The 14,202-nt window shown below is 39.9% G+C and overlaps 1 protein-coding gene across 1 annotated transcript; it reads right to left on the reverse strand.

Moving 5' to 3' along the window:
* LOC148272362 (protein slit-like) lies at positions 1-13,781 on the reverse strand. The gene is made up of 10 exons (XM_088240149.1): positions 13,645-13,781; positions 12,693-12,862; positions 10,601-10,811; positions 8,868-9,102; positions 7,787-8,010; positions 7,132-7,280; positions 5,692-5,821; positions 3,836-3,925; positions 2,781-2,953; positions 1-1,404 (listed from the first exon to the last, which is right to left on the reverse strand). The coding sequence occupies exons 1-10, from the start codon at positions 13,754-13,756 to the stop codon at positions 1,303-1,305; spliced, it is 1,596 nt and encodes a 531-aa protein (XP_088096275.1). The 5' UTR covers positions 13,757-13,781; the 3' UTR covers positions 1-1,302.
* Between the last annotated feature and the right edge of the window lie 421 nt (positions 13,782-14,202).

The raw sequence follows: 14,202 nt of genomic DNA on the forward strand, positions 1-14,202 counted from the left end.
TTTTTCACTAACTTGATAGAGGATTTTGACACGTCCACTCGGAGTGTCGAATGTCTTAAAGGCTTTATCGCGAGCATTTATTTCTGTATCTCCGTTGACTCGGTTTCGTTTTTTCACTTCTTCATCTGTGTTCTTCAATTCCAAGGTATCGAAGTAATCGTCCGTAGCATCTTGTCTGCTCGGAAGAGCCAACGCAACATCTCGAACATCGACTCCCTGATCATTCAACTCACTTTCCATATTAAGGCTTTGATCAATTGACATGGATTTCTTTGTTATATTAAAAATAGTTTTGTAGACCCTATCAAAATACGATCGAAGATCTTTGACAATCATCTCGTGGGTGATATTTAAACTGTCATATCGCCCTTCGTATGTATTGGATTCAATCAAGACCAGTGCTCGAAAATATGCATTGAACTCAGTCTTGAGTGATAATTCGTTATGAACCTCGGATACGAGAATATCAAAATCTTTAGTAGTAAAATTTCCATCCTTTATAACGGGGGATATTTTTGATTCCACATCTTTCTTCACTAATGCGTAAATCTGATCAATCACTCCGTCCTCCAAGGAGTAAAATAGATCAGAATCTTCATCGTTTTTGACTGTGGAACTGTGGTTTTTACCATCGTCAATCTGCGTTGAAGTTTCGTACATCACATCCGCAGCACTACTGCTACCGACAGTCGGGTCTTCTGTGTATGTTACGTGGACTTCATCGAAAGTGGATGAAGCTTCTAAATGAAAAGGTATGGCGTCATCGTTCAAAAGATCTTTAACGACTTCTTTATTTGGTCGTGCGTTTAATTTGGCAATATCTTCGAATAATTCATTTTCTAAACGAAGAAGCGTTTCCGTCGATGACGGAAGTAGCGTCGGATCCGGCGAAGAGACAGAAAAATCATCGATTTCGAACTCAAAATGAGATAAATCGTCGCTTTCGATGGCTTTGCTATCTCGTGCGATGTTTTCGATTTCTTCGGGGACGATGATCAAGGATTCAGATTCGTCGTCGTCAGTCGCATTATTAAAGCTGAAGTCGGTAATGCTAACGTGGCTGACGTCGCTCTCATAGTCACTTTTGGGGTTCCGGGGAAAGTGATCGAGGATTGTGTTTCTTTGGTGGATGGCGCTAGCTTTATGATCTTCATCTTCCTTATAAATATGTTCGTATTGTTGGCTGTCCGCGACGTACGGGGGCTCGCCGTCGCGGCGCCGGCTTACATAACTAGAGCTTACGCTAGGGTCGGTGCGGGGAGCGCGGGCAGGTCTCGGGGTCGGGTCGGTCGCGCCGGGCAGTCAGTTGGGCCCGGGGCGCGCGCAGCGGCGGCCGCACGCGCACTTGCGCACCACCTCCACTTCCCGGGTGCGGCGGGACCCGTCCGCGCAGAACAGGCGAACCTGCGAACGAACAAACAATTGTTGACAGATATTTCACCACAGACACGCAACATTTTTGCGAGTTGCAATATTATTTTGCTTTAAAGGTATTAATATTTTAGTGATAATAAGAATATGATATTATTATATAAGGATCTGTATCTTTTTTATATTAAATAATATCTTACTCGCGACGAAAAAAACCTATACAATTCAACTACACTAAAAAATACTTCCCTTTCAATGATTTCGTCAATAAAGGATCTTGGCATTACTTTAGATAGTAAACTCTCCTATCGTGAACACATTGATAATATTGAAAACAAATCTCTCAAACTTCTCGGTTTTATCAATAGAGTGACGGTGGACTTCAAAAATATTAATTCCATCAAAACTCTTTATTGCTCACTAGTTCGACCCCATCTAGAATACGCTTCTCCTATTTGGTTTCCATTCTACAGGACTCATATTGACCATATCGAGTCTGTCCAACACCGTTTTCTAAGAAAAGTGGCATGGTTGCTCGGATTACAATGGGGTAATTATTCATATTTATGTTTCTTCATGTAACTGTTGTTATTGGCTTAGGCCGTATATATATTAAATAAATAAATATTAACTCGAGGTACCTATACCCAATAAGTTTCATTTGTATTTCTGAACCATTGCAGATTTGCGATCGCAGTTTCGCGCATGCATGATACTTACCCTGACCTATTAAGGAAGAGTTGATGCCATTTTGATTTAGCTGATTGCTCTGCGCGCTTCATAGTGCTTGTTTAAATGTCAAGTAAAATAAAAATTATGCCTCTTGTAAGATTCTCTTAAATGTGAATAACATTAAACATTGCCACACATTCAAATCTGCGAAGTGTACGAAGAACATTTAATAAATAACTTAATGGCAAAGAGATGGGTGAGACAATTTAATGAAGGTCGTGATAATGTGCACGTGCATCGTTGATTAGCGATGAACTCGTTCATCGAATACCAATTTGCTCGTTGTCGTGAACCTTATCACGAACTTCCTTGAGCTGTATCATCCATCTGCTAAATATAGAATCAATCAGTGAATGTGTTCAATATATATCAGATTTGTCGATGAATGTGGACTGGTTAGACGTTTTTCGCCATGAGGAAACGAATTACCAACCTTATCTCTCAAGCCGCAGAATTCTATTATTTTTTTCAATAAGCACTACGAAGCGTACACAAGACTCAGCTACCTCATTATAGGGTCAACTCCTTCTCAATAACTCGATGCGAGTGCCGCGCATGCAGGAAACTGCGATCGCAGCGCTGCGATGGCAAGAATACGTATGAACAGACTAATAGGGGCCCAAACCAGCTACCCCGCGTAGCACCCAACGAGACTGGAGACTAGTGCGATTCCTTACCTTCCTGCGCTTGGTGTTGCGCGGCGAGCAGCAGCCGCGCGGGCACGCGCCGCGGCAGCGCGCCGTGCGCAGCGGGCGGCGCGAGCGGCACTGGCCCTCCGTGGTGTGCTCGCGCTGCGCCTCCTTGCGGCACGAGCCTCCGCCCCCCGCGGGTCCAGAGCCCGACAGGCCGACTGGGAAGGCAATTACAGCAATCAAAATTACATCGAAAACGAAAATTCAGTGCTACGGGAAAATGGATATGATATTTTTGACAAGGTTTACGTAAACAAATGACAAAGAAGCTTGTTTGGTTAAAAACAAAGTTGTTTTATTTATTTTATTTTACTTTTATTTATCTTAAAAAATTGCAAGATCCTCTGAATATCAATTAAAAGTTTAAAATCAACTAACATTAAATTTTTTGATGCAAAAAAATTGTTTAATTTGTAAATAAATATTGACTCAATCAATAGGCTTAAAGGTTGGTGGTTTTACCCTTTATGAGATGTGCACATGTGCACACATTGATATTTGTATATTATATATCTAGCACATTTGCTAGGATGAGGCATTGGGATTTGTTTACCGCCTACGGGACCCTGGTTAAGATGTTGCATTTTTCCTACCGCGGGTACCTATATTGTTCCTGCGCCATTTCTCATATTGTCACCGCGATCGCAAAAAGATATTTTGCCAGCAATAAGTATTAAATCTACCGTGTGTATAATTCGTCAAGTGCCCTCCTTCCTGACAGCAAGGTTGGATCTGATCCTGACTGCCGCGACAGAAGTACCAGCAATAGAGGTGCCAGAACCCAGAATAAGGTAGGAATTGCAATCATTGTATTTAGGGTTCTGTAGCAAAGTGAACAAAGGATAGCGCATCCCGCGAATCAGCAATTTTTCGAGCGTGTTTTTTGTTTTTACAGAGTTTGTTACAGATAGCAGCGCCACTTACCGGGACCAATTTGAATCCAATCGGAATTACCCGGAATCCTATACAACCAGTTACCCTCTCAAACACACACAAAAAAATTCATCAAAATTGGGACCAATTGGGACCGTTCGTCTTACCGTGTGTTACTCCGGTACTGGAATCAATGCTAACTTGCTGTCTCAGTTTAGGGCTCGATGTTTTAGGTCCTCCGAGTATTGTAGATCCGCCTGAAAAGATAGAAGTTAGCCCTCTCAAACTTCCTTGAAAATATTCCTTAAAAAAGCTTTTGATACGGTACGCATTGAGACCATGATAGAAAAATTAAATGATATTGGAGTAAAATCTCAAGAATGCAAACTATTCAAATCATACTTAACAAATCGGAAGCAGTATACCTTTGTAAATGAAAAAAAAAGTTAAATACAAACAGTAAATTTTGGAGTCCCACAAGGATCTATTTTGGGTCCACTATTATATATTAATGACTTATCACTGTATAATTGTAAAGGAAAAATTATTATGTACGCCGATGACATTGGACTATTTTATAAAAATCAAACAGACATATTAACAAACAAAGACATAAACGAAGACCTTACTATGTTGACTAAATGGACAAACACAAACTTACTTATCCCATTCTACCCAAACTTGATTCCCATTTTCTAATGGCGACTTATTTACAACTCGTCAAAAATAGCCCTAAAAATAAATATTTGGATAAATCATATATTTCTTTTTAAAAAAAGGGTAATAAAATCGAGGTCTCGTATTCCTGATTTCCGCATCCCAAAACAGATCCGAATTCGTTTTTTTTGTTGGCGCTTTAAACTAAAATCCTTAAAATTTATTCATAAATTAGCTACCGACGTAATTGTAGACGAAGAATTAAAACTTGAAAAAAACTGTAGTAAACACGAACACAATACGAGAATATCAGAAAAATATCATATACAAACTTTTAAAAGAGTAAAGGACAATCGAGACTAATAAACCATGGACTGAAATTATACAATAAACTACCAGACAAAACTAAACAAAAGACTCAGACAACCTTTACAAAAGATGTTAAAAATATTATTATTAACAGTAGAATGTGAATTTTAAAAGTAAAAATATTTTGATAAATGTATGTAACCCGTAAGGGTTTATCAATGAAATTTAAATAAATAAAAAAAATAAGTCTCTAGCGTCCCAGGATACTATGTATGTCAGTGGCGAGCGGTGAGATTTTAAATTGGTAAGCTACGAAAATTCTGATAAAATGTCCATAGCGGTAGTATGGCACATAAAAAACCAGTCAATTTTATATTTGATAACTAATCCATAACAAACGGCACTAGCGGCTAATAGTTTCAATAAAAATATTTTGTAATGTTGCACAAACATTTGATTTTAAAAAATGCATTGAAAAAAAACATAATTGCAAAAAAAAAAACTGGAGCCCGTAAGGTAAGGATTCGAACCCCCGCCTTTGTCATTAGAAAACAAGAACCCATCCTTGCTAGTTCAAATCCGCCGGTTGCGAAATAATAATGCGCCGTTCCTCGATCAAGACAGCACAAACTATGGCTCGCATGCATCAATGTCCCGACCGTGTCGTATTGTAAACTCGAGACAAGATTTGGACTTTTTTGGTGTAAGTCTTTATAGTTTTAAAAATTCACTAAGATAGACCGGAACTTGTCTTGAGGTAGTAATTTTTATTTTTTTTGTCCTAGCTTTAATTTTATTTAGTTGTATTTTATTTTATTAGTGCCTGCATTAATTATAAGAAATTGTATTTACCATCGTTAGAATAGACTGCATAAGTCCGTCAAATAAATAAATAAATACTCGCGCACCATAATTCAATTCATTATTTATTCGGCATGCATTTACATGCGCATCAAACATCAACCTTGTACACTTCTGTCCATCACCAACTGTACTCAGGAGCCTTTCTGACCCCTCAACTCTTTGTCAGTTTCAGTTCATTGCGTAATTCACTCACCGACTGAAGCCAGCATCTCGCAGTGCAGTCCCCTAGTGCCGACTTTGCACCGGCAGGAGTAGTCGCTCTTGGAGTCGCTTTCCTGGATGCACTTGCCGCCGCGCTTGCAAGGGTTCGGTGTACAGGCGTCCTGAAAACACACAATTTATAGAGTTATTACTAGAACATATTGGTCTCCAGAGCTTGTTGAAATGATCCAATGTAAGAGTAACTTTAATGAGATAGCCAATTGTTTTATTATTATTATTCGTTGTAGGCAAGGAGCCTTTGCTGATACGCCTAAAATATCTCGTGTACTGCTTTTTATCCAAGTTCTTCTTCCTTTAAAAAAGTATCAAAACGGTTTTCGAACTGGCAGACCAAAATGGAATGGGCAACTAGGCTTGACAATTTATTCCAGTCGGAAACTACCTTGCTGAAAGGAATGTTTTTCTTAAGATTGCGGTAGAATTGGAGATTATAAAGCTTCCAGTTATGACCCCCTATTTTTTTTTGATACATCTCATGCAGCAGCTATTAATTATTGAGTATCTTACAAGTTTCTATGGAGTCCCCTCTCTTCCTTCGTTCTTCCAATGATGCAAGTCCTACTGCTTTTAATCTACCACGGTAGGGCATCCTTTTGAGTAATTTGGAAATTTTTTAAGCACATCTTTGGACTTTTTCAAGTAGCTTGATGTCTTTAGTCAAATAGTCATGTTTTATGGTTTGTTCATTTTCTTTCTACATAATTAAATAAAATTTTGTTTTATGTACTATTCTCATTGTCTTACTGTGTTGTATTTTTTATTTTTTTATTTCCCCTTCATTACATTAAAAAAGCATTGCTGAACAATAGTTTACGTTTTAATATTAGTAGGTTTTATAAATAAAAAGATTAATGGCTCAATGTTTCAATGCCATTTGAGTATTTAAATAATGATGATAATATCTAATGAGAAAGGAATGTTTTATTTTATTTTAGATATTTGAAACTTCAAGTACAAATAATAATTGCATTGGCAGACTTATTGCTAAATGCAATATCTTCCAGCCAACCGAAAAACAGACTGGTCAAAAGAAGAGTTGGTCAAAAATTTATACTAATAACGAAAATATATATCAAAAGATACATCCACGAAAAAAAAACCTAATTAATTAAAAATAACAGCTGTTTTTCAATGGAGAGATAGAGCTTGCACATATTAACTTTTGAAAAGTACATTATGTTGTACATATTAAAGGATGCGGAATTTGAAACCAAAGTGATCAATGTAATGTTTCAGTCGTTTCTCGAAGGTGGCTAGAGAAGGTGCATTCTTTATATGAAGAGGTGGCTCATTTCTAAGTCTAGCCACCTTGAATGGAAAAGGAACAGCTGGAAAATGATGTGCTATGACGAGGAATGGAAGGTGTTCTCTCCGGAGAAGAGCGATGGTCGTCGTACAGCCCGTCAGTTACCTGGGTGTTTCTGATGTCTCCCAGCATGTCCGCGGTAGGCTCCATCTCCGCATCTTCCGATAGAGCGCAGCCGGGTGTGATGCGCACTTGACGAGCGGCGTTTGTAAAATCTACGGGCTTGTGATTAATCCACACCTCTTTGAAACAACCTGCAACCATGCGCAACAAAGTTTTTTTGTATTTTTAGCAATAAGATTTAAAATATTATCACATTTGATTTAATTTATAAATAAATGAAGCAATTGCCTATAGATGTTCTATTTATCCTATTCCCATTATGAAGGGTTCAAAACCAGCACTTTATTGAATTGCGTTGTTAATATGCATTTGTTATTGTACCATGTATGTATCCAGTATCCAGGAAGATGAGAAACACAGTTCTGCTTGTGAAATAAAGTCAGAATCCTGGATGATGATTCCTGAAAAAGGAAACCCTACACACAGGATATTTGAGGTCCAACGTTCCATTAGTGGCAAGATTGACGTCAAATCTTCCTGGACTGGTACCTGAAGCCAAAACTGATCATTTTTTCTTCATGTATCAAAAATGAACAAGATACACATTGAACTGCCGATGTACTGCCTTATTAATTATTGTGCAATACCGGCATTGTGAAGATATGGCCCGAATTTTCCGATAAAATTACTGCCTTACCTCTAAAGCTGGTGATGTTCCTGAGATGCCACTTGGTGTAGGCTTCCCTGGCGGGTCCTTCGGGCAGGCCCCCCAGGTACAGGGGGCTGGCCAGGCGGAGGTACTCCTTCGGGCCCTCGTTGACAATGGTCCGGCCAGAGCCCCCGTCGATGCGGAAGGTGAAGTTTTTCTTGATGGCCAAAAGCTCTACCTTGTGATAGGCCCCATCAGAAACCATTTCGAAGCTAGAAATAAAACGTTCAAAATTATTTATTTTATAATTATTATTTTTGTGAACACAACTTAATTCCAAAATTTAGCAAAGTAGGCTCTCACTTTCCAGTTATATCTCCGTAAATATAATAAATTGTGGGTTAAGATTAACGGTATTAACTCTGTAATACATTTACATATCGGTTAATTTTTTTTTGTTAAATAATTAATGATTGAATAAGCAATGGAACAGAAAAAGCGTTTTATCAAAAATTGGAGATAAATCACTTAGAAAGTTTACCAATGTGTCGTATGTTGCGGAGTATGTAATAAAAGAGAAATCCGAATATATAATCATCTCACACACCCTTACGTCTCACTTTCGATAGTATAGGTATATTTGGGAGCGATTGAGACAATTTTACGCGTCACATGGGCGAACAGCAAAGTTTCTAGTAGCTTCCCGACTTTCGGCAGGGGCGGTTCTCCGCCCGCGCTGCGAGCATGAGCTAGTGGTTTTTTTTATGTTTTTACCAATTAGATGAAAACTATTATCACTTTCGACTTCAACTATAAATAATTAAAGCAATTGATTATGAATAATACATTTTTTAAATCTCACACTTTTTGCATGTGTAATGACTGCACAGCGCCGTAACGCGTGGATGTTTTTGGGACAGAAAAGGAAAAGTTAACTATTTTGAGTGGTCACTTGACGCACTTTAATATCCTGGGGTAATTACTACAGCCAGGTAACTGCAAAATCAGGATTTTTTAGAGAAATAGACAAGTGATGTTTTAAAATCTTTTTAAAAAAAAATTCAATCATAAAAATTTCAACATAACAAAATTTGAGCTGACAAGGAAATAACGTTTGCCAATTTTTCACCTGTACATCGTAGAGACGGGATGATTTCCGATATCGAAGCTCGCCCTGATGCGTCCATTGAACAGCTCCACGGCCAGATGCTCCTGTTGGCCGAAGTACATCAAGACGCCGTTCTGTTGCAGCGTGCTGAAGACGAGAGTCACGTTGGCCTCCGGGCGCGTGCGAAGCGGCTCCAGCTCCACGTACGAGTTGTTGTAGCCCAGCGTAAGAGACGTGAGATACTCGCACAGCCTCCCTGCAAAAAAAGGTATCATCTAGAACTGCCATGTCTGAATGGTTTCACACTGACTCAATGAAACGTTTTCAAATGGCAACATTTTCAACCAAGTAAGAACTCCAACGTAAGTGAAAACATGCATATAAATTCTATTATACTTCATAATTTTCTGATCCGCACCCAGGGCTGCATAGGGCTCTGAATCGGTACTCCAATCGCGGAGTATCTAGATCATGTTTTGTTACATAAAAGGTAAGGTGACCAGTCTCATGCTTCAGGTACCAGACCAGGGCCGCGATTATGATGGGAAGCTACGGGCGTCACACCTTCACCATGACGGTACAGTCGGAGATAAATTCTCCCGAGCGATTACGAAGATACACTACCGATCCCCCCATATTCAAGTTTAGATGTAAGCACATCGGTTTGTACCGACGGGTCTAGTACCCCTCAACGGCGGCCTCCGTGGTGTAGTGGTCAAGACGCTTGACTCACGCACGGAAGGTTCCGGGTTCGATTCCCGGTGAGAACACAAAAATTATATTGTGATTTTTCTCAAGCATGGGTGTTCTGTGATGTAATTCACCACTGTAACACTGTCTCCTGGGCTGTCGTGGCGCAAAAAATTACAAAATTATAAATACGCATATCTACGCATTAAGAGACAAAAAATTTGCTCCACGGAGCAATTTTTCCTTTAATTATGATTTATTTTAATTTTTAATCATTCTGAGGTAGGCACTTTTAAGCTTAAAAGCCTATTAAAAATATGAGAGAGAAATTAGTCAATTTTGAAGTCGAATTGAATTCTGACATAACTGACAGTTTTTAAAACGAACGCCTAGATTTTGACATATTAACATATAACAGCATCTAGGCGTTAAGTGTTGCCACTATAAAAAATGAATTTAATTACTATATTTTTCCATCTGTTTTACTATCTTCCTGAGTGAATTTTTCGTTTGAATTGGGAGAATTTATAAACCCTTTGAAGTGGGTACTTTTTATCACAGAAGCCTATTTAAAATATGAATGCGAACTATTTTAAATTATTTTTTTACGGACCAAATTTTCGGGGTCATTCATTGGTTAGATTCGATCATATGACATCAAGATGACAAGTCGGTAGAACATACCGAGGTAGATAGAGATAGAACAGAAGTTAAGTGTACCGTCTTGATATGTACAGACGAAGATAGCGTTCATAATCGCGGTACAGGAACTACGAAACATTACATTGGAGAATCACCAAAAGTAATTGAAATGAGTTATTTTTTTCCGAGGATGAATATGAATGGTAACGTAGGACGAGAATGACCAAGAAATAGGTGGTATAACTGATTATCTGAATAAACCGAAATCTTAAGGGAAAATAGCCAAAAAGGGCATTTATAACAATATGTGTGAATGTTAAAGAAGCTAGAAAATGTCAAGATAGAAGTTTAGTAGATGGTAGTCCATCCTCTTTGACTACCCCACGCGATGATAGTAGTAGTAGTAGTAGTAGTAGTATTACCCGAGTATCCGGGCGCACATTTGCACAGGTATTCCGAAGGGGGGGAGTCCGCGCGCTGCGGCAGATAGCACACGCCGTGCACGCACTCGTGGTGGGCGCACGGCGACGCGGCCGGGTAGAGCGCCGGACCCAGCTCGCAGTAGCGGCCGGCGTGCTCCGCCGGACAGAGGCAGGTGTAGTCGTTCACGCCGTCGACACACGTCCCGCCGTTCTGGAAACGAATTATTCATTCAGACGTGCTAAAAGAGAGGACTGGATAGAAACATTTAAAATGTTAAATTAATATGACTCTCGCCTGCGCGAGATAGATTGAACCCCAACACCACTTTGCAGGATCGTAAATGGAAACTTTACCGTCACCAATTCCACCTGAATTCCGAGGTAAACATCCTTTCCAGAAGGGTGGTTTTAGACTGGAATAAATTACCAAACCTGGTCGTCAATTCTGTTTCAGTGAACCGGACCAAAAAACTATTGGATGCTTCGAAGGAAGTAAAACGCAAACAAAAAGCAGTACCCGGGATATCGGCGCGCCAGCAAAGGATGCCTGCCTATGTGGGGTCCATAGCCCATGATCGTGCTAAATAATATCACCTGAAATTATAAGGCGATGACTATAAGAAGCATTTTCTTTTGAATTCAATTCATTACATTCTGCGAAACACGAGAGCATTGTCCTGCAGTACATTAACACCGTCCCTACCATCGAGAGACGAACAACAAGGAGACCACAGGGTGCACTCGACGCCCAGTTGAGTTCGGTTCAGTTCAGTCGACCAGTCAACGTCAGTCACTCCAGATCAATCAGCCACACAGTTTTGGCATGTAGTTCAAGTGCATTCTCTTCAACCCATCATCGCCGCTACGCTCACACTACACAACCAAGTGCTGTGTCTTATTTGTCATGTAATAAATAAACATCAAACAACAATCTCGTGTCTTCTATTAATCTCCAACTAGAGTAGGAGCTCCAACCCTCGACAACCTAATCCTACACCTATAATAAATAATGATAAGAATATTTTTTAATTTTCATAAAGTGGAGGGTTGTGCTTTGAAATTCTCAACGATGAATAAAATTGGAGCCTTCGAACTATGGTTGTGAAGAAGGACACCGCAAATCTCACGGACTGATTGTGTCCCTAATGAAGGGGTTTAAGGCATCATGAACAAAGAGAGAAAGTTACTGACTACTGTCAAAAGCCAGAAAGCCTCTTGATTTGGTCACATATTCCACAATGAGAAGTGTGCTTTCTTCAACTTGTAGGAAAAGGTTGTTGAGGGTTGGTTGGAGTTCCTACCCCAGGTAGAGATTGACAGAGAAGACAAGAGGTTGCTGTTCAATCTTTATTTATTATATGGCGAATAAATAATGAATTATGTCGGACGAGTGTTACGTCGATGATGGGTTGAAGAGACTGGATTTGAACTACATGCTGGAGCTGAGCAAACTGAACTGATCTTGTTGGGCCGACTAACTGAGCGGGCTGACTGATGTTGGCTGCGTCCTGTCTCTTTATAGACGACGTTCCTTCGTAGTTCATTTCTTCATGGTAGGGACGGTGTGAATGTACTGCAGAACAATGCTCCCAGTTTGACGTGCAATACTATAAGAGTTGCATTATACAAATGTATTGGATTCGATAGAAAATGATGACATTGCATCGTCGGTCATTATTCTACTTCAGGTGAACTAATTTAACATCGATTATGGACTATGGACCCTACAAACATATTGTGGAAGGGCAGATAGAGGGCAGGCGGGGTATGGGACGTACAAGAGCATCATGGCTCAGAAATTATTAAGCTGGCCCAGGATCGTGACGAGTTCAGAACGATGGCCGCGAACTTGCGGCAGGCAGTGGCAGAATATGATTTACCCAAATATTTCAATTTTGGGGGCAAGTTATAAATGGCTCACAAATAGAAATTCGAACCCCACCCCCCCCCAAATCATGGTGTGGAGAGTGGAGTTTGATCACGGGATCATTATTTCGTGACCCTTCACACAAGTCACCAAAATATTAATTCCATTATATTTAAGAAAATTGGCATGGCACCATTTACTCCATTGGTTGGATGCTTTGCTTACCTGACACATGTGGGTGGCACAGTCGTCTATGTTCTGCGAGCAGTTGTGTCCCGCGTAGCCGGGCAGGCAATCGCACGTATAGTGGGTCGAGTGGTCTACGCACGTGCCTCGGGCGCCGCACGGACTCTCCCCCGCCGGGCAGAAGACAATCTTAACGGAGCACTTTTCATCTGAAAATCATTCATAAATACATTATTATTTGAACTAAATTTGTTGCAACAGGGAAGGAAATCATTTTTGAGAAGGGAATATAGAAGTCTAAGCTTATGACCTGAGTAACATTCACCATTATGTCTATGTTTAAGCATCAACATTTCCTCAACTTTCCATTTGTTGACTTTTGTGAAGTAAAAGAGCTGAAACATTTATCATTTTGGTAAGATTCATCCGGCTGAACCATTTGAAAATTTAGATCTAAATCTCCCTAGGGAGGAAATCTAGCCTGTCTACAAACATTCGGATATACTCTAAACATTGTTGATCAAACTAACTAAAATAAGAAGTATAAAAAAATCAAAATTGTTTTTAGGCATTACCTAGTAGGTGAAATGGTTCATTTGGATGAATCTCACCCACATTATAAAGGTTTCAGCTCTTTTGCGTTACAAAAGTCGATAGATGGAAGAGTTAAGGAAATGTGAATGTTAAAACATAGGCAAAATGGTGAATGTAACCCAGTGTGTAAAGAGGCTACTTAAACCAGCCAATAACAGATGATAATCCCTGTAAATACCTAGACCTCCATATTGCCTATACAAATATTTTCCCTCTCTGTTGTAACAAATTTAGATCTAAATAACTCCCTAGGTTGGAAATTCAGCCTGCGTACAAACATTTGGACAATCCCAAAACATTTATGATAAAACCAACACTGTTCAGCCGGCTCCACCCCGTGCCTTATGTGGCCTGGGGCCCGGAGAGAGTGATGGCGTCCATATTTGAATATATTTACCTGTGTATCCCGGCAGACACTGGCAGGTGTACGAGTTCAGTTGGTCGACGCACGACGCGTTATTTTGACACGTGTTGTTGACGCAGTCGTCAATGTTGGTCTCGCAACGCATTCCCGTGAATCCGGGAACGCACTGGCAACTGTAAAAAACAACATTTCGTCCCGGTCAGTTAATTTAAAATAAGATTAAGTTTACTTATTTTATCGATGACGAATAAGATCCTGAAATTCATTGGCACATATCATGACGGCACACTGATTTTTTTAACTATTTCAGGAAAAAGAAGCTATGAGCTTTGAATTCACACAAATCCTCGCCGGCCATGGCGGGTTCATGAGCTACCTGCACCATTTTAAACTTTCTGAAATCAACAGTTGCCCACGAGCTGATGAAACCCATCGAGATGTTCCCCAATAGCTGATGCATTGCCCGCTTTTCAGCTTCGAAAGACACTTTTCAGTAAATCAAACCTATAAGCCCAGGTCTTTTGAGTGCCTGGCCACTGAGTGGAGGACAAATGCATTATCTATTGCTAAGTGTCCTCCTCCAGGCCGAGA

Source organism: Micrasema longulum, unplaced genomic scaffold, assembly GCF_059751315.1.
Source record: "Micrasema longulum isolate JH-2025_06_02 unplaced genomic scaffold, ASM5975131v1 h1tg002359l, whole genome shotgun sequence".
In the NCBI taxonomy this organism is placed as follows: Eukaryota; Metazoa; Arthropoda; class Insecta; order Trichoptera; family Brachycentridae; genus Micrasema; species Micrasema longulum.

Coding starts and splice junctions, on each gene's coding strand:
- LOC148272362 (XM_088240149.1), bottom strand. CDS start 13,756: ATGCGTTGCGAGACCAACATTGACGACTGCGTCAACAACACGTGTCAA. Junction 8,011..8,867: donor CCCGTCTCTACGATGTACAG/GTGAAAAATTGG, acceptor TTTTATTTCTAG/CTTCGAAATGGTTTCTGATG. Junction 7,281..7,786: donor GAACATCACCAGCTTTAGAG/GTAAGGCAGTAA, acceptor GCATGGTTGCAG/GTTGTTTCAAAGAGGTGTGG.